Below are 21,306 nucleotides of genomic sequence, written 5' to 3'. Positions count from 1 at the left end.
ATGGTACAGCAGAGCACATAAACCGTGAGAAGGAACTCTACTTGGAGGCAATCTCCAAACTCTTAAATGGGATTTATGTAGGACACTCGATGAGGAACAAAGCTGACCAGCACATTCTGCCATTGCATTCCAACATTTCAGGGCTGATGGAGTTCTGACCGTGCAGTTTTGCTCTTAAGAGACACAGCCTTTCTTCCACAACTGGGCCCACAGTTGTGTGCCTGAACTTACCATTTGAGTGCTGTGATTGTTTCTTAGATCTGTCTGCTACCATTTGCAATGAAAAAAAAAAAAAAGCAGAGCCCACTGGAACCTTGCTCATAATTTACTATTCTATATTCAGGAGAACCTTTCAAATTCTCATTTAGCTAATCTGTACAATTGACAATTCTCACATAAAACCTGACAGTCTCACCCGACTTCTCAGCAAAGATTTTTATAGCTGTTTTTGTGGGCCATTTCCTATCAGTTAGACTTCAATTTTGGTACAAAATATGTGACATTCTTTTTGTTACAATCGCCTAACTGTTAAACAAAAGAAGTTACCTGATGGAATGCATCATCCTTTAAGTTAATCACATGTGTTCACTTAATGGCCTGTGTGTATGTAAATTTCAGTGATGTGCTGTGGGCTTCAAAATCTCTAACAAGGTTTTGCTTTATTCAGTTTATATGCTCCTGATTTAACGCTGCAGAGGAGGCTGGTTGGGAGCAGAAAAAACGGAGTTTATTGTGATGAGAAGTCAGGTGTCTGTTGGCCATCATCCTGCAGATAGCTCTAGGCAGTTTACATTTTTGCTGCTGTGTGAAAAGACAAAAGCAATAAAGGCCTAGTGCTTGCTGTGACCTAGCTGTGAATTGCTACGATTACTTTTCAGTGTAAATCGAGTGAGTGCCTTTCTCAAAGGTGTTAATTCTTTTAGATAGAATTTATTTTTATAAGTTGTAACTTTTCTGCCTTATTCTATCGTTTTTTAAATCTTTGCTTTGTTTCATGCTTACTTTTAACTGGACTTGAATCAGGATTGATATTCAGAAAATACATACTGTGACTGCTTTGTAATTTTGTTACTGTAGTCAGTTATTGTTATGGATGCAGCTTAATAAGCTCTTGGTGAGGTACTGCCATTCTCCTCCTTATGGATGAGGAGAGATGCAGGTATTTTGGAGTAGTCTTTACTCTCTGCGGAGAAGGGCACAGCACCTGAATAGTTAGAGGACTTCTTTGAAGTGGGTTGGATCTTACACTGGGCTTAGTGAGTGGAGTAGTCCAAAAGGGTATCACTGACCCCTCTGTACTAGAATCTTTCCCATCTAGAAGGAGGGGAAAGGAGGAGCAGGTATATTTGTAAAAAGCTAATAACTTCCAAAATAAAGATATTTCATAAACAACAAAATAAACAGAAATGAGTGGTTAAGAACCATTGAGGTGGTCACGTGCTTTTGCATTACAGCTCACCCCAAAATTAATAGCTGTGGAAGGCAACAGGCAATTAGCATAACATTCTGACACCTGCATCCAGAGTTCCTTCATATTCATGAAAGAGCTGCACCAGTATGCAGTAGATTTCTATCAGGTTTAGCTTGGACTTGTCCTTTTTCAGACAATGAGTCATCTTGTGACTCTAGGCAAGTTGCCTAACTTTTTCATACCTCGGTGCCCTATCACTAAAAGGAAAAAATGTTAATCTGCCTTTGGGAAATGACTCGTGTATTGTTTTTGTTGTCATTAACACTTTAACCTTTTTAACATGAATCATAAATCTTTAGATAAAATTATTACAATTTCCTAACCTCATACTACAGTAAATTTATAACAAAACATCTGTCCTTTTCAAACACTAACAGGATGCAGCTGGCCATGTCTCCATGTGTGGGTATGGATTTAGAGCACCATGCTGCAATCATGTCTGGGTTCCATTAAAGCCATTACAGTTCCTGTGCCTCTTCATATCCCAAGGCATAAAAACTAATGGTACCAACTGACTGATCCGGTTAGAGCTTTCTGCACTTAATTTGGAAAGAGATATACAAATCCAGCTATCCCACAGCTGTGTGAGGCTGTTCTTACAGCCCCCCAGGCCAGGCCAGGCCACAAAGCCAGCACATACATAGAATCATGGAATCGTTCAGGCTGGAAAAGACCTTTAAGATCTTGGAGTCCAACTGCTAACCTAGCACTGCTAAGTCCACCACTAAACCATGTCCCTAGGTGCCACATCTACACATCTTTTAAATACCTCTGGGGATGGTGACTCAGCCACTTCCCTGGGCAGGCTGTTCTAGTGCTTGACAAGCATCTTGTTGCTTTTTCCTGTAGCCCATACACTCGTAAAAGTGACCATTTGTAGGCGGTAGCTATCAGATAGTGCTCACATAAGGGAATCCTTACTGTATCATCTTCCACCTGCAGCTGCAACAGGAGTTACTTGTGCAGAGCCCTTGCTGGGCTCCTAACAGGTCTCACAATTAGTGCATGAGAATATGTGCATTCCTTTAAGAGTGGCTGAAGGCAAGGCTGTGAACCCTGTGCAAATAGTTGATCTCCTTTGTGCTGTGATTGAAGGTACTTACCTTGCACATATGAGGGCATAGACCTAGTGTTTTTATCTGCAACTTTTCTGGGTTTATGACCAGCACAGTTACATAGGGAAGACAGTCAAGCAGCGGCTTTGGAAGTGCAGCTGCTAAGTCCAAATGTGCTGCACTATAATGGATGCTGCACCTTGTCTTTCCCTGCAGCAATGCCTAGTGAACTTTGGCAAGCAAGGAAAGAACTACTGAATGGATCTGTGGTCTCTAGAAAGAGTCCTCTTTCACACATCTAAATAAAACTGATTTTTCACCGTTAATCTTATATCCAGCTATCTCTTGTAGGACCAGCTGGGAGTACAGTCATCTGCAGCAGGGAGTTTAGCACATTTCTTCAGTGGGCTTCCATATCTTCCTGTTTTCCCTGCAGGTAGTTACAGTTAGCTTTGGAAGAGTATGAGGTCTGCTGTCCCCACAGACTAGAAAGGTTGTCCACTCCCAGCAGCAGGCATGCTTGGAATACTAATAGGCATACTCTGTTTTCAAGTGTTCTGCAGCAAAGACTGTTAACACAGCTGGTCTGTGCCCTTTTAGCAATACACTCCCCAGTCCTCTTGAAATGTAATGGCTTCTTAAAAGGAGTCATCTCATTAGTCTTTAACATTAATAAGCCTAAACATTATTCTTGGCCCAAAGTCTGAGAAACAACTCATTTCAGAGAGGACTCAGGAAGGGTGCTGCAGTGCACATGCTGCGGTGGTGCAGCTCCAAGAGAGGTGGTCTTTATGCAATACATATGCTCATTTCTCCTCTTTTCTCCTCATTTCTCCACTTTCCTGACAGAGAGCTTGAATTCAGCTTTGAGAGGAGAGAAGGAACTTCTGTAGCACTGGTAAACCTTACTAACTCCCACCACTTGTTGCAGAAAGAGCCACAAGGGTAATCCTAGATAATGGGTGGTAAATGGTGATAATACCACTTGTGTTACCAAAAGAAATGTCTGACCTATGAACTATTTCTACCCCTTACTTCCTTTTTAAAATCATGCCAGTACTCCTCCCTTCTGATTAGAAAATAGTCGTGCTGTTTGGCAAAGGAAAATGTACTTGAAGTGGTTCAAATTTCGGACCAAAATTTACCTTCATTTGACACTTTTATAAAATCACTTTTGACCAAGAGAGCAAAGCATATCAGTACTGAAAAGAAATAGTTTTAATAGTTTTAAGCTCTTTGGGTAACTGGAGTGATTTCTTATCTGAGGTATGTTTGATTATATTTCCAGACAGTAATAACTGTATGCTCTATTTATACAGAGCATTTTAGAATGCTGCAAGCCAGTTTTAATAAGAGTTCTAATTCCAACTTGTGTTACTATATTATTTTAAGCTTTACTTTTAACTACAATGTCCACTTTGTTTGTCTTTACTAGTACTTTATATCTGACAATTTAGCTTCTTGACTAACCCAATACTTTACCAAATATGGCCACTCACAGGAAAGTAGGTCTGGTAATTTGATCTAAGATTGGCTAAATGCCTGCTAAGCACAGCCTGCAAACTTCACCAGGTAGACCTAAGGCTAATTTAAAGGAACATTTAAAGAAAAATTACTAGGATAACTCTTCCATGTACTCACAGTGGGGCTGGAGTGGGCTACCTGCTGTCTCAGTAACATGCTAAAGTTTACCCCAGGAAAAAAATCTTATAATGAACATGCCACAGACAAGAAATGTAAAGAAAGTCAGTGTAGCAGAGAACAGTGAGCTAATGGAAAAACATCTGCTCCCCCGAGTTATGTACAGCAGGAACTTTTTTTTTTCCCCTTCACAAAACACTTGCGATTTATTTATTTTATTCTGTATGGGCTAATTCCTGGGAAAAAGCTGTGTTAGAGGAGATGGGCTTTGTTCCACGAGAACGTGTCATCAGGGCCAGTGGGCTGGAATCTTCAACCCCAGCTGGCCCGTGGCCGCACAGCCGCACGGCAGGCACCCCAGCAGCAGCCAAAAGGGCATAGCCAGGCCCTCCCTGCTGCCCCTCGGCTCACCCAGCACAACTTGTATTTGCAGAGCTTGCACACGGGTATGTAAATGCTCTTTCTTCCCGAAGCTTTTAACAATCCTAAGCCCCCTCAAGTTATTAGCCCTGATATTAAAAGTGTTTATCAGGTTTGGGAGACATCTTTACTGACATTGCCAGAATAACCGGGACCAGATACTGTCCGGTGATGCAGCACTGGTTGTTGAAGCAATTCTAATATTTTTCATTCTTTTTGTTTTTTAAGAAAAAGTGTTTCAAAATTTTAGAATTTCAAATTTAGAACTTCCCTATTCACTGAGTTCTTGAGCTCCATAAGCACTGCTGATTTTTGTGGCTTTTTGCAGGGTGAAAAGCAGGAGCCTGGTGAGAGGGAGCAGGAGGGAGTCATTTATTCCACAGCTATTACTGAGGAAAATAAAGGTGTAGTGCAAAGATGGTTGCAGTGCAGTGTGTTTACTTACTAGGAGGTATTAGGAACACTTCACACAGGAGATTGAAGTGGTAAAGTGAGCTGACTTTGTCCCCTTCAAAATGCTACTAGTGAAGTTAAGAAGCCAGCAGTGGTTCTGCTAAGCCTCCTGGTTTAGCAAGCGCTGTCCTACTAGGCCTTTCTGATGCAGGCTAAGATCACCAAATTCCCCATTTCTCTTCATCTGAATGTCCTCAGGGGGATACTAGGTTTTGGGCTGCACTTTCCAGCTTGGTTTATTTTATTTTCTATCAACAATTAATTTAAAAATTAAAAAGGAGTCTTGGCCTTTTATCAGTATTGTGAATTTTGAATTGCCTTCCTCATTCCTGAGGGTTTTGGATATTTCTCATTGCTGGAGGAGGACGTGAAACTTTGTGGACTGATAATCCGTTGGCATGGGCACCCTTCAAAGAGCACATGCCATTTCTCGAAGTCTGGAACATGCAAACATGCACGTGTGTGTTGAACACTCGCTTGTGAAGGAAACGGGCAGCAGCTAGCAATGCTTTTTGTTAAGCAGTCTGTAGATCCTTTGCCAAGAGTTGGAGAGGAACCTGTTGCACTTCCAGTGGTACCCGGAGAACAACAGAGGGTACCAAATACTAGTATTTCCTCAGCTGCTCAGTAAGTCTTGGGCAAGTGATAAAGTGTACACAATCATGAATAAGGAAACAGGCCATTTATTTAAAGCTTAGTGGTCATTTCATCCCCTGTGAGACCTGGAGCTTGGAAATTTAAAGCAGGTCCCTGGACTCCAGTTAACTACCAGTTTGCATGCAAAGGCAGCCTTTGAGGTTGCAAATCTGTTGCCTCATTCAAAAGACCAAGTGGCTGAGCTTAGATGGAGGGGAACACGTGGCAGTTTCTGTTCTTCATTTCTGTATCAAAGGTTTGCATCAAATGAAATTATTGCAGTCAGGATACGGTTTTGAGCAATCTTCCATCTAATCTGCCCACGAATTGTCAAGCAGGGTGCATACAGGGTGGTGTCATAACATGGAACAATGACTAAACGTCACCTGCCAGAAGGGAAAGGCAGCAGGGGAACCCTTTGTCACGGTAATAGCTCTGTATTCACTGCTGAAGGCAGCGCTGTCTCAGAGGAGTGAGTCTTTCCACCTGGCTAAGGACTGCTGCAGTAACAAGCATTAATAGCCCCTGAAGGCATGTGATGTGGGACAGAAACCACCGCCCTACACACCTTTACAGGTGCTCTCACCTTCTTAAAGTGTGAAGGGCTGCTCCCCACTGTACCATCGTGCTGGGCATCTGGCTGCATTGTGCTGGCCATGTCACTGTGCAGTAGCATTTTTGGGGTAGATGAGAAGAGTAGACAAGTGGTTTAGATCCAGTGGGCACACACAACCGAGTGATGTAGAGCAGTCTGCTTGTGGGAGTTAAGTGCTGCATCTTGGATAACACCAAACGTGATTCGCAAGGAATGGAATGTTAACTCTTGGGTTGTTCACGCTGCAGAAATACATTTCAAATCAGTTTGAATTTTTTGGCTAGAATTACACTTGTTGCTGCTTTTGTGGTGACAAGCACAATCATTCTTGATGCTGCTTTGAAACACTTAGGAAACGACAAATAGAGTCAGTGTTCAAGGTGATGGCAAACACCTCTGTTTCTCAGACTAGAATGTGATGCAGATGTGACTAGATTACACTGTTGTTACTCTTCTGATGGACTCCCTAACGGAGATCTGTCAAATAATTTGTCTTGGAGACAAGCAAAAAGGAGTCTGACTGTAGGAGATCTGGCTTTGTCAGTATTCTGGGAAGTGCTCTGGGTCTGTGCGTTTGTTACTGGTCTTTAGAGAGCAAGTAGATTATATGCTTCTGGCAATACTCACTTGATTAAGGATTTTCACTGTAGATGAACTTAAATGCTAGCAGAAACAGCTGAAGGAACTAGGAGCTCGTATTAGGAGCTAATGATAATCTGAGTGGAGATCCATGCTGCTCTCAAGGATTGGGCCCAGCATTAAGATCAGTGGAAGTTTAGTTGCAAGTCAAGACAAAGGAGGCCACAGCCACTAGAGGAGACGACAGTTGTCTGGAACAACAGCAGAGTAGACTGAACGGTACTGCACGAGAAAGACGTGAAGCGTAAGTTAGATACAGGAAATGAATCGTGCTAGGCTGGACTTTGGAGTCAGCTGGATAGCTGCGCATGGTCTCAGTGGGTGCAGGCTGAAGCTTCGATTAGTAAATGAAAGGAGATAGTGCACAATTCATCCTGTCTTTGCCCATCCATGCAGTGTATTGTCTCAGCCTATACCTCTATGTAAAAACGCTGAAATAGTTCCTAATAATCGTTCATACTCAAGAGTTTCTAGAGTTGATAGCTAATAGACGAGTTGGTACATCTGGGATGATCATCTCTCTTTGCTCAGTAGCATTCAGAGAGCCTTTGGTGGTACCTAGTTCAAAACAGAATGCAAATTTGTTGAAGTTTTTATGAAAATGGTGTTGAGAGAGAGCAAGGTACCTTGCTAACATGGCCTTTAGATTCAAAGCCGCAAAGAACGTCAGTACCAAGATTGATGTAGTCTGACAACTGGAGGTTCCTAAATAGTTTCTCTGAAGCATTGAACCTTTCACAAGGTAAGAATTACAGATCTTCTGTGCCAGTGTCAGACTGAGGAGATAACCTCTGTTTAGGAATGGAATTGAGTGTCACATCTCTATAACAGAACTTCCTTGAGAGGACTGCTAATTTGGTTAGCTGTTTATTTACAGCAAGATTAGGTGATATAAGAAGATACGCTGAATAATCCATTGGACAGGAAGCTGCTAACCCAGGTAATACAAAGGTGGGTGTTTCAGTACTTTCAGTGCCATGGAGGAGGCAGTAGTATTACCATGATGAGTTTAATGAGTCCTTGGGTTTGGAGTTTGATTTCTGCCTCTAGCTGTGTTGTTATTCTATGTTGCGTAAGCGTATCTTGTTAATCTGTAAATAAAATGAGTATGTAATAGAAATGAAAAATGAGTTTACAGAAAACACATTTTAATGCAGGCCTAAACGATTTCCTTTAATGTCTATTTTTAGCTGGGTGGGTGCACTTTTTTCCTTTTGTAACCCAAAAGCACATCTCTCATTCTTTTTTTTAATGTAAATTAGCCTCCCTCACCATTAAATAATTTTTTATTGACTCTTAAGCCTGCAAAGAAATGGACTGAACTTTAATATGCTACATTACCATACCATAAAACACAATTTGTAGATCTTATTTAGATTCTGTGTTGCTGCACTTCCTCTAAATAATTGTTATTACTGAAGAAGATTTGCAGGTACCGTTGAAAGAAAGAATAAGTACTCTCCATTTTGTATGCATTGAAACACCGGCTGTGCTTGATTTCACGTCTAAACCCCCTTGCTCCTGATTCTTTTCTGAAATGAAGCAAGTTACATTATGCTGTTAGTTGCTAATAGAGCTTTAAATATGGCAGTATCCAGAACTTCTGCTGACTTCAGTGGCAGGATTTCACCCCTTTTTTTTGTGCCACTAAGTTTGTGCTAACTTTGCAAACAAAGTGTTCATCTTCAGGCTGTGAATCGTCACTTTGCACATCTCCATCCTCATTATTGCCACATGCATGGCATCAGCTGCTGTGCAGCACTTGGCAGGAAAATGCTCTGTTCCTTGGGAAGTGCAAGTAAAATACTGTTCTCCCACAAACTGTTGAATAAAGCTGCACACATACTCAGCTTGACAAAGTACACGGCCTTGCTTTCTGTTATTATGGATAGCTGCAGCCTTTTGGAGCCATGGGAAGGGAGGCATCCTGCGATTTGATAATGATTAACTAGAGAGAAATGTATATGACTCACTCTGAGAGGGTATAGCTCTTACCAAGGTATTAAGGTTTTGCTCACGTTGACAGCCTTGGACAATGACATTTATCTGTAGCACAACCTAAGGATGGCTAAGAAAGCATTTTCTCAACAGTGTCTCACCCCTCCTCTAGAAGGACCACTTCAGAAGTGAAAGGGTATTCAGCCATGCTGTTATTTCAGTTCATGATCATTTTGAGTGTGCAACTAGAAGTGTTATTTGTGGTCCCAGGCTCATGCCAGATAGGCCAAGGAGGAGCCTTTCCATGGTCAGGCCAGGACTGCCTTCGAGATGCTCTCCTGCTCACCTCTACTCAGCAAGCTCTATGTCGGCATGCCAGGTCCTCACAGTCATCTGGGTCTCCCAACATTTTGAGACTGGCAGAGTTTCAAAGCTATTTAAGAGGAATGTATAGGCTAATTTCCACCCTCACAGAGACTTCCTGAGAATATTCACTACCTTTTAACAGTTAGGGCATTTACCATTGTCTCTAATTTCAGAATTACTTATCTAAATCTGGAGCCTGAATTAGTTTTTTGAGTTGGACTCCTGAACTGTCAATACTTACTGCATTACCACATCAGTTAAAAAAGAGACTTTGAGCTGTTGCAGTGATAACGTATAGAACACAAACACGTTATAGACCAAAGAGCAATGGCCGCTGTATAGAGAGAATTATTTTATATACATATGTGCATGCATACATACATATATACTGAAAAACACAATTTCCCTTTTCAGTTATGTGCGGCAGTGAAAACTGAGTTATCACTTTTGAAGCCTTTTACAAGGATTTAATGCATGATAAATCTAGAATTAGAATAGACAATTTTTGTTGGAAGGGACCCACAATGATCTTTTAGTCCAGTGATCTAGTCCAAATCCAGAGAAATATTAAAGTTTAACCATGAGATAGGTTATGAAATTTGTTTAACATGATAAATTATTTGATTAACAAATTAACAATCAAGCACATTAGTATGCCTGTTAGATTTTTCTAAGAAAATCACTAGGATAGTTGATGATAATTGAAGAAAGTAAATGACTGAGCAGTCTCTTCTAAGAGCTCTGTTTTGTTTTTCTGTAGAGTATGCATGAGGAAGTAAATGCGTGAATACATGATATAAATAAGTCTCTATGATAAAAGCCTTTTGCTTTTAATAGTCTCTGAAAGTTAAGAGACAGCGGTCTCATAAACTAGACAAATAAGCAGAGAGAAACACTTTTAATAATCTTTTAAAATGTGGAAATAGTCTTTTAAATAAGTTATCTAATGTCCAGCCCAGTCAGATGTATCCTATTACTCTGACATGTTTAAAGATCACAGTAGACAGTGATGACTTATTCTGTTCTCTTTTTCCCCAGATTATTTAGAAATACATATGAAGGCTCCAAGTGGCTACTAGCCCTGCTTCCTTAGGGCTCAGTTCAGCACTGTTTACATTCCTGATTGTGGAATCCTTAAGGCCGTCCTCTGTCCAGACAATACCCAAAGATGTCTATGAACATCTGTATTAGAGTCTTTAGCACTGAAAAAATACTCAGTGAATCCACTTGTGATAGTAAGAACTAACCATAGTAGTAAGCACTGCACAGGATCATGGCCTCGTGTTTTAATATGCTTAAGGGAGATGATATGTAAATAATGAAAAGAAAGGTCTCTGACTTATTTCAACTAACGGTAGGGTGGGGTTTGTTTTGTTTTGTTTTTTGTCTGTTGTTTTGTTTGTTTGTTTGTTTTTTAGCTGAACTCTTCATGGAACAGCAGCATCTCAAAGAAGCAGGCTTTTGTATCCAGGAGGCAGCTAGTCTTTTCCCCACATCTCATGCTGTACTGTACATGCGTGGGAGGCTTGCAGAGATGAAAGGCAATTTGGAGGAGGCTAGGCAATTGTATGATGAAGCACTCACTGTGAATCCAGCTGGAGTGGAAATTATGCACAGCCTGGTGAGTTTGCAGGGGCTCAGCTCCATTATAGTATTTATGTTTCTGATTAACTGTAATAAGAGGGGAGAGGGCTCATGCTTGCTCTGGATGCCACTGTCTTCCTAATCCTGAGAGCAAGTGACTGTTCCAAGAATAAATTGGGTAGCTTGAACCTCTATTTTAAGACTGGATTGAATGTTTTTAACTAATTAGGACTTGTCTCAAAAGTAAATATTTTAATTGACAAAGGCTGATAGTTTTGGAAGTCAATTCACTGCTTTGTCTTGCTGCTTTTCCTAGTAACTGTTACATATTTTAAATAAACAGTACACTGATGTTTGAGAGATCTGGACTAAATAACTATAGAATATAGATGTATACAGGGTTTGTAAACCTTGGGCTGGAGTCTTGTGTCTATTCAAATCAAGCTAAATTATGAGTTTACGGTAAAATTAATCTGTTATTGTCTTAAACTGCAGCTTAGCTCCAACCTTTTATAGCAGTAATGACTCCACACTTGTGGGGGGTTTTGGTAACACTCCTGTCCAACAAGGTTTTTTTTCTGTTGCATCATCACCAAAACAAGCTTATTTACAGACACAGGGCCTAGAACTTAATACAGGGAGTTTGTGGAAGACCAAAACCCAATTCTCTTATGAAGTCAAAGTAGTTAATGTTTCATCAGTGATGTGTCTTGTTAGCTGTAGCCCTTACTAGGTCTCTCTGGGATTTTAGAAGTCTTTCTTGACTAATTTAATTTTTACAGGAATTTAATATCCATGTGACTGCTCTGTGTCTTAGCCAGGAAATACAAATCTGCTAGCATAAATTTGGTTCTGATGAGGTTTGCAGGCAACTCCAAAACTGAAGGGATATCAGTGCACAAGAGGATAAATGTAAAGGTATAATGGAGAGGAAAATAATAGAACCTACAGGCAAGGGAGGAGATATTTGGTAATAATGAATGTTCAGTGCAAAACCAGCAAATGAATAGCTGGCGCCTATGTCGGGAGAAGGTTACAAAACAGCTGTGCATGTATCAGGCTTATATGGGGCAATAATATTACTTTGTGCTGTGATCCAACCTTTAGAAGATCAGTCAGTAAAAACCTGGCAAGATAGAATGACTTTCTTTGCTCAGTTAGTGTCATGATTTCAGATGAGTCACTGATACCAGAGCAGCCATCAAGTTAGAAGCCAACATGATACTAATAGCTTTCATTTTTGTCTTATTTTATGAGCAGAACCACATACTGTGTCTTCCCATTTCAGTTGCTTGCAATTTTCTGAAACTATAGTAATTTGGAATAAGAATTTCTGAGATGCACATCTGTTCTGGCCCAGTTTATTCTGGAAACTGTCACCCAACATGACTTAACTGTTTCTGAAAATGAGGCTAAAGAAGAGACCTTAAAGGCTTCTGTGACATCTTCTTTACTGTGCTTTAGTGTCTCCAGATTTTGTCAGGAATGGGTAGTCTTTCTAATATATTAATGTGCTTTTTACCAGCTTTAAGAAAATCCTTCCTGGGTTATTCAATTTATAACCTTTAAAAAACACATTTTATATGTTCTTAGTAGATACGTATTTCTGAAACCGCTAAGGAGTCTGTGAATGCTCATTCCCCTCAAACCCCAGTAAGCTCCATCTTCTCTTAGTCAAAGGGATGGAGGGAAAATTTAGGAGAGGTGAAAAAGACAGTGAAATGGAGAATTTGGGGGCTGAGACTCAGTCTATAAGCAAGTAGGGAAGAGGAAAGATAAACTCAGTAACAAAGTGAGAGAAATAGGGATAGATAGAAAATAAGGGAAGATAGATAACTCTCTATAGATAAGAAGAATGAAACTGGGTTAAGAAACCAGGCTGATACTCATGGGTTGAGGGGCAGGCATGCTGGAAAGGATGAATTAGAGGGGTCTGTCTTATGAGAGAAACAAAGAAGTGTGAACCTGTAAGAATACTTTCACTTCATAGCCTTCAGTCTCCTTAAAATTCTGAATCTTCCCATCTCAATGCCAGCAAGTATCAGTGAAAATCACTTGCTTAAGCATGTGCCTCATCTCCTTTAGCTTGGCCATGCTGGCAGCCTGTGTTTTACACCTGTTAGCAAAGATAGCAAAGGTCTGGTCTATCCCTGCTGATATGAATCATGGCAGTAGTTATAGGATGCCACATAATGGTATTCCTTTGTATGCTTTTCCAAAAGCTAGGAAATTGCACATAACAAGTTAGAAGCATCTGATGAGCACTATAGAAAAGCCTGTAAAGAAATTAATCATTCTGCCTTCAGAACAGAGCTGGAATAATGAGCAGTAAACAAGGCTTTTAGGGCTATGCATCAAATAAAAAGGGCAAAAATAAAATATTGAATGGCTGCTAGCTAAGTGATTTTGTCCTGTGTATTGAATGAGACAGTGTCCCCATGGAGAACTTAAGACTGGGTTTATGCAATTGAGGCTATAATATAACAAGTGGTAAATTCTGCATCTCCTCGAGGCTATCAGAAGACTGTATGCCTTTCTGAAATGTATGTATCAGCCAAGTACTAGCTGTACTGTTATTAAAAATACAAGATTTTGAGCATAGTATGTTCAGTCCCCTACCAGAGGGAAATCTGTGTCTTGGATTATGCAAGAGGCCAGACTGGATTATCAGATAGTTCCAAAGGGCTTCAAACTATGCAAGACACATACACAGGCAGCTGAAATTAAATTCACATATGCTGTTTCAGTGTTGGTATGTAATTTTCCCACTGTAGTAATACTGTTGTGGATGTGTAATAATTTAGGGAATGAGTGTCTGGTTATGAGAATTACTGTTTGACTTAGTGCAATTGCCATCCAACTGACCTAGTCCACTTTAAGGGAAAACTCTGCTGTAGACAGTGCTGATTCTCCCTGGTGTATCGGCATCAATTAGCAAAGTAGTCATGTCTCTTCCCCTGGGCTCTCAGAACTGGGTTGTCAAAGCTATATTTGGAAAACTCCAACCTGAAGAGTGTTGCTGGCTTTAAATGAAGGGCACAGATCTAGCAATGCCTGAGTCCATCGGGTGTCAATAACTTCACTTTTACACAGGGTAAAGTCACCACCGTAAGAAACACAAGCTCTTTTTTCTGCATAGCTGAAAATGGCTGTGTTTTACTGTGACTGTGGGGTGTTTACAAAAGCTGTCAAATCAGTGTGCTTTCCATATAAAGCATGCTGCTGCATGGAAGAGCAGCACTGTAGAGCAGGACTGCAGTGCTAAGTGCATCTGATGAGAGGTAGGTAGCACGCTGTGCTTCATCGTGGAGGTTCTTGGCACTTGGTGTCCGATACTGTGGTTAGGAAACCATGAGAGCATTGAAAATACTGTGTAGTTGTGCTGCTTCGTGCTAGCACTTGCAGTTTGTAAGTGATGCCACAGGATCCTTAAGCCTGCGTTAAAAATCCACCAATGGCCTTTACAAAGTAAATATTACTGGCTAATACCTAATCTAAGGAAGCACATTTGTTGAGGGGTTCTGTTTTCATTTGGAAAAAATACATGGAATCAGGATTTGGGGCTGTTGGGAGCATATTTAAGTACCAAAGTACTTTTGATGTGTGGAGCTCCTTCTCTGGTTGAAAAAATGCTGTCAGAAACAATTAGCTTGGCTTGGCCCGGCCCTTAGAAACTGTACGTACTGTAAGACCACATCTCTCTTTAGGAAATATGACTTGCTAGGGGTTTTTTTCCACATTTCTTATCGTTCTGCCTCACAAATTTCTATCTTCCTTCCCTGTACTCAAACATCCCTGTTCTTGTCTTCTTCCCTTTCACAGGCTCCTTCTGGGGCCTGCTTGCAAAGATTGTAGAGCGCTCCTCCCTCCCAGGGGGGCTGATGGAGTTTCCACTGAGTAGGTATCTTCACTGGTCCAGAAACAAGAGCTTTAGTTCATATCCTTTTATCTTATGCTGTGACTAGTCAGCCATGCCAGAGGCTAATCTCTGACAGCACATTTCTAAACCAAATAACTACAGCTTACTTATTTCAGTATGTACCAAATTTGGTTATATAACATCATGATATACACAGTTTTGGGATGGTGATAACAAAACCGACATGTGCCCAACCAAGTCAGAAAATATAACATAAAATGGGGCAGATGACACCTCCTTGTAAAGTGAAAAACAAATCCACCTACCTGTATGTCGCTAGAGAAGACATTGAAATTTGCTAGTTCCCAGCCACGCTACATTTGGTACCATTCTCCCTTTTGATTTAGGGGAGGAGAAAATCAATGCCAGCATGTTGGATTTGAGTCCTAAAGCTTCATATGTAGTATTGCAAGATAAACTAAAAACATACTGGGATATTCAGAAGACTCCTGCCCAGCATGCATCTCACATAACTCTTTGTCAAGTTAGAGCAATTCTCAACATGTTTTAGTTCAGGAAAGAAGAAAGATAATTGTGTATTTAAAAGAAAAGGAAATGGACACCCTCATTTCCATCACTGTGCTAGATTTAATGAAAACAAAAAAAACCCAAAACATAAAACCAAAAATTTTGCTCAACTCATGCTTGAGTCTTATTGATTGCAGTAGAAGATTGTAGTGATTCCTCACTTCTCTTGAAGGCTGGGGCAAGGATGATAAGGTTGTTATCAGAATGCCATGTAGCTGTCTGCACTGCCTTATCCCTGTGCTTGATAGCAAAAACAAAGTGAAATACATACTGGGTTTTGTTTGGTGAGGTTTTGTGAAGGTTAAAATGGAAAGCAGCTTTCATAATGTATTTCTGTGTTCCATTGCGACCACATAAATGGGTGGAAAACATAATCTAGGGAAAATATATTTGTTCCATAATCAGGAATATAGAGGTGACACTGGTTGTGCTAATCATGAGAGTTCTGCTTTTTCTTGGAGAGACTGTCATCTGCACCACAAAATGTAAGATCAGCAGCCATGCAGATGGGCTTTACAGTCATACAGTACCCTCCAACTGAAGTTGGAAGAACAAGCTTCCCACTCACCTGAGTTTAAGTCACCTAAGCTGGGCCAACAGACTGTAGGCTGTTCTGTAACGCTTGTTTTCTGAGGTTAGTGTAGATTTTGGACTTTCCCCAGGAAGACCTGGTTATTTTTTGTAAAAGTTCCTGTGGTAAATGCAATTTGTGAGGAATCAGCCACACAGCAGAATCACAGAATGGTTGAGGTTGGAAGGGATCTTGGGAGATCATGGCATCCAAATCCCTGCTCAAGCAGGTTCAGCTAAAGAAGGCTACCAGGACTGTGTCCGTCTGGGATTTCAATATCTCCAAAGATGGATACCTCACAACCTATCTGGTAAACCGCTCCAGCGTTTGGTCACCTTGCAATAAACAAAGCTTTTTCTTACGTTTAAATGGAATGTCTTGTGTTTCAGTTTGCGCCCATATAGTCACTGGATACAACTGAGAAGAGTCTGGCTCCATCTGCTTTACACCTTACCTTCTTTTCTACAGGCTGAACAGTCCCAGCTCTCTTGACTTCTTGTATGACAGATGCTCCAGTCCCTTAATGATCTCAGTGGCCCCTTGCTGGGCAGTCTTCACTATGTCCATGTCCTCCTTATACTGGGGACCTCAGAACTGAACACAGTACTCCAGGTGTGGCCTCACCAGTGCGGAGTAGAGGGGAGGGATCACCTCCCTCAGCCTTCTGGCAACACTCCTACTGCAGCCCAGGATACCGTTAGCTGCCTTTGATGCAAGGATGCATTGCTGGCTCATGGCCAGCTTGTTGTTCACCAGACACTTTTCTGCAAATCTGTTTTCCATCCAGTCATCCCCCCAGAGTGAATCTGAAGCTAATACCAGGAATTTTTTCTGCTAGTAGATACTAAATGTAACAGTGGAATGACTGTACTGGGTCAGACCAGAGGTTCAACTAGTCCTTTTCAACAGCAAGCATAAGGAAGTGCCTGGGAAAGAGTGAGAGCAGGGCAGGCATATATGGTACTTCTAAGGTTATGACTTAGCTCAGGGACGTCCTGAAGTGGATTTAGATTGTACTTGCTTAGTAATTCACAGTGGATTTCTCCTGTATGAACTTGTCTTGAGCCTGTGTTAGCTTTCAGCATTCACAGTACCCTTCGGCAAGGAGACCCACAGGTCTGCTTTGTGCTGTACAAAGAACTACCAAATTTTGTATTTTGTAGCTCTTCCTAGCCACACTGATGCATCCTGTTCTTATTTTGGAAGATATAACGCACCACTGATTCTTATTCATCACTCCTTCCATTACTGATTTTATAGGTATCTGTCACTGAACCAGCCCAATTCCTTTCATTATTGCCATTGCCTCTCTCTGGACTTCTTACGGTTCTTTTTAAGATAAGAAGGCTAGAGCAAATAATGCACTTACAAAAAAATAGCTTAGCTTCAAAGGCAGTGTTGTAGACTCTGTTAAAAAAGACCTCACTGTCCTGTAGTCTTCTACTCATAATTATTACCTATATACATTTTCGTACAAATACAGCGTTCTATTTCAAATGTTTTATGTTAACCTGAACTCATTATCACAGCTCTGTTTCCATTTCCTTGTGTCTGTAGGGGCTAGATTTTTTTTTTCTCAACAGTCAGCATCTCTAATGAATGCATGGTGATTTATAACAGCAGTGAGCAGTGTAACTGTTGTCTCAGGTCCTTGCAGAAATGTCAGTGTCCTGGTCTGTGAATACAGCACAGCCAGGAAGCATGCAGTTCTACCCTTTGATATATATGCTTCATTCTGCTTACCAGAGACATCCTTTTAGCTGGTGGAACACAAAATTCTCTCTGCTGCTAATGCTAGAAACTGAAGAGCTTGACTGAAAACAGGTTTTTGTATAGATTATGTTCCTTTTGCCCAAGAGAAGTACATTGCTTTTGATTAGATTTGAGCGTTTAAAAACTATATGATGCTTTGTTTAAATCTGCTCTTAATTGTTCAGTTCAATGCAAGGGCTGAATAAAAAGAAAGAGCCTTTACAGACTCTTGCACTGTTTAATTTGGCCTTCATTGTGTACTTAGGATGCAATTTCATGTTCATTTTAGTAGAAGAGTCAACCTATTGTCTCCAGACTCGCATTTGGTAGCATCGGGATAATTTGAAGACTACAGTTTCCACTGATTAGAACATGGAAATGAATTATTTCTGTTCATTTATTTCATTTTACCTCACAGTATGGTGCATGCATCCTTGTTTTCAAAGGCATCCATTCACATAATAAAAACATGGCTTGATTGCTTAATATTTTCAAGGATGACATGCATTACTTCCTTGGGGATTTGTTTCATGCTGCCATGAAGTAATCATATAAATCACAGGGCAGATTCTCAGCATGGGTGAATTATCATAGCTCCATCATAGCAAGCTCTGTATGTCTTGCAAGGTAGCTAGGACACTAATTAAAAACATTTTTACCTTGAAAGCTGAAGTTAAAATACTTTCTGTGCTTAAATGTGGGAACAAAAGAGCATAGTTTTCACATTAATGGAGTTATTTATCATCTAAGGAGCTGCTTTATGTCCATAGTTTATCCAATTTGTTTGCTATTTTGTAGATAAGTGTTCCATGGTCTGCTTCCATTTTCTAGTGACATTTCTTGCTCATTTTTTTTAAATTTGTGTACAGAGAATTGAACATCACAATTAAAATGCATCCCCCTGTAGTTAAGACAACTGTGCATTTGTTCTATGTGTAATTAGGTGTATAATTGTATCTAGAGACACGATAAGCGACCTGGTTTTATCTATTCCAGAGATATTTCTTCCTAGCTACATATGATGCTCCCCTTGCTCCTGTTTTGGCAAAGATGATAAGCAGAGTTAGGGACTGGGTAATTTTGATTAAGTGGACAGTTGTACTATTTTTGTGGTACTGAGAATATTTTTCATTATCACAGCTACTACTTAAACAAATATTAAAAGGGAATCTTTGAGAAATTGCTGTCATAAGAACTTGAATTTCAATAGATGACAGCAAAATTAATTTCTAACTGTTCTTTGACATACTAAACAATTGAAGCTTTACTAGTAAGACTTTTTAAAGGGCTTTTTCTTAAATACATACATGCATTGAGTTTGTGACTTTAAATATTTTTGGATTATATCAGATGTGTTTATTATTTATATTTATTATCCAGAATTTCTGTATGTAAAACCTGCTATAAAAGAGGGTTATTTTAAGCTTTTGATGTATTGGCTATAGTTTTTAATTATATCGTGTCTGTGTGATCCTAGGTGGGTGTGGCTTCTGAGTTGTAATATTTAGGACAGAAACAGAAAAATAAAAGCAAACATTGCAGATTACAGTACTTAAGATATTACATATGTCACATCCTCCAAACCTGAGAAGATACGACCCATGTTATTAGAACTGTTTGTGGGGTTTGCTGACGCAGAGGCGATCTCTTGGTGTTTAGAAAGAGTGAGATAGAGCACCCAAAGCAAATGTATGAGAGCAAGCAAGCTCCTGGTTTCTCTTCCCAAACTAAGCAGCGTTTCATGGTATTTATCAAAACACTTCAGGCTAGGGCTTTGCTACTGTTGTGCAACAGGGTGGGTCCTTCCTCTTCCAGAGAGCAAAGAACTGCAACTCGGTCATTTTCCATCGAAGGCAATTCACTGGAGAGGGCTGGAGGGGAGGTGGAGCCCTGGCTCTCCCCATCCCTGGCACCGCCAGCTCTGCTGCACTTTCAGCTGTGATTGTGTGTCACGCTTTACTCTAAACCTCTGTAAAACAGGGATGAAACTACTAATCTACTTCATCTGGGGTTTGTGGAGCTTAATTAATATCTGCAAATACTTTCAGATGGCAGGCGCTCTGTAAGCGCAAAATCTTATTTATTCTAATTATATGTCTTGATTCCTATGGTGCTTTATTCATTTGGGCTTTTGGACCACAGATTATTTTGGGCAAAGCGCTGCGATTGTTCAGCACAAATGATGTGCTTTACAGCTCTGAGTACCCTTATGTCCCTAAATGTAAGTAGTGATGAAAACATTATTGTGGTGAGAGTGGGATTTCGAAGGCAGATGTGCGAACTATTTCTTCCCCTCACAAGGATTTGTTTTCATTAGAGGAGTCTGCCTTGCCTGTCTGTTGTGCCTTGCCCTCCATTGTATTGATAAATTGTTACAGCGGTGCTGTGAAGCACAGAGTAAAACAGAAGCAAATGTGAATCTGACGACTTTCTAGCACAGCCCTCTTCTCTTCCTGGGGATAAGATATGACAACGCCTGCAAAAAATAGCTTTTGCAGGGAGGGAGGAAGGGTGCTTCCTTTCTCTGACAGTGAATGTATGCTTCTGCTTTGCAAATTCTGTGCAAGCAGAACATCTTTGTACTAGTACAGTTCTGCTGTTTCCCCTGGCGAGAACGAGTTTGGATTTTTGAGAGATGACAGACCTAAAGGTAGAAAAACCATTCGAGTAGACAGTCATTACAAGCCTTTCCAAAAATGGAGCAACCTTGAACAAAGTGCTTTTTCTTTTTTTTCTTTCTTAATTAAGTAAGTAATAGTGATAGTCAACAGGAGATTCTAACAACCCAAAGGAAGACCAGTGACGTCTTCTGTGATGCAGCTTGGAGTGCTACAGGCTCTGGGACTCTCTTAGGTCTACCTAATATGGACTGTACAAGAAAACACTGGAAGGGTGAATTTGCTAGGTCCTAGTCTCCAGCAGGATATTTTTGGACTACTCTGATAGTACAAAACATTTAAACAGTTTAGCCCATGCTGTAAGTTTTCCCTCAATGTGGGGAAATCCCTATATGTTAACAATTTTTCTCACAATTTTTTTCTGTTCAGTGCACTGCATTTCTCCAGTACAGTTGGAGAACAGGACAATGGTGATATATGGGTGTAAAAGAGAGAAGGAGAGGGGAAAGAATTGGAAGGGGCATAGAAGAGACAGCAAAAAACATAGACTGCTGCTTACTTTAAAATACCAAGGTAAAACATTGACCATTCAGAGGCAGCTAAAATCACTTCTTTTCCATTAGCCATTCAACAGGTTGTTTCTTACTTTTCTGTCCTTCTCTGCCTTGTAGATAGACTTCTGTAGGAGATGAACCTAACCTTGATTTGCCCAAAAAGGCTGTTTCAATGATATTTATTTACTGTTTTATCCAAGAAAGCTAACATTCACTACAAAGAATCTGAAAGTGCACTTAGGTCAGAAGCTTACTCCAGTGGTGTTGAAGGAGTGTCTGAAAACAACAGAACAAACCATCCAGGACCAAGAAATTGGGAGGAACTCCTCAGCCCTTTGGAAAATTCAATTCCCGAGGCAGGAACTTAATATAGGTTTCCTGTTTGTGACATCTAAACTTGGGCAGTTTTTGTGTGTTGAAAACACTCCTCTTGTTCCTTTCCTCTCATCCTTCTTTATGCTTCTATAAAGCTCCAGTCTATCAGTGAGCTGCTGTTTAATATTATTAATGTAACTTTTGCCTATGTTTTTGCAAGAGTGTTCAAGAGAGAGAAGCCCTGGCTGGAA

General features: G+C 40.4%; 1 protein-coding gene across 4 annotated transcripts in view; it reads left to right on the top strand.

The window, feature by feature from the left end:
• TTC7A (tetratricopeptide repeat domain 7A) overlaps positions 1 to 21,306 on the top strand; it is a 210,366-nt gene that overhangs the window by 133,013 nt on the left and 56,047 nt on the right. For all 4 annotated transcript variants that reach the window (XR_012632911.1, XM_074897068.1, XM_074897066.1 and 1 more), the window contains one exon: positions 10,633 to 10,835. Coding sequence is in view for 3 of the 4 variants with exons in the window: in XM_074897068.1 (XP_074753169.1) it covers positions 10,633 to 10,835 (203 nt within the window). In the remaining variant the exon portion in view is untranslated. The remainder of the gene's footprint in view (positions 1 to 10,632; positions 10,836 to 21,306) is intronic.

The sequence above is a fragment of the Athene noctua genome, chromosome 1, assembly GCF_965140245.1.
Source record: "Athene noctua chromosome 1, bAthNoc1.hap1.1, whole genome shotgun sequence".
Classification (NCBI taxonomy): Eukaryota; Metazoa; Chordata; class Aves; order Strigiformes; family Strigidae; genus Athene; species Athene noctua.
The sequence above is the reverse complement of the archived record's forward strand: the minus strand, read 5'-3'. Positions and strand labels throughout refer to the sequence as shown.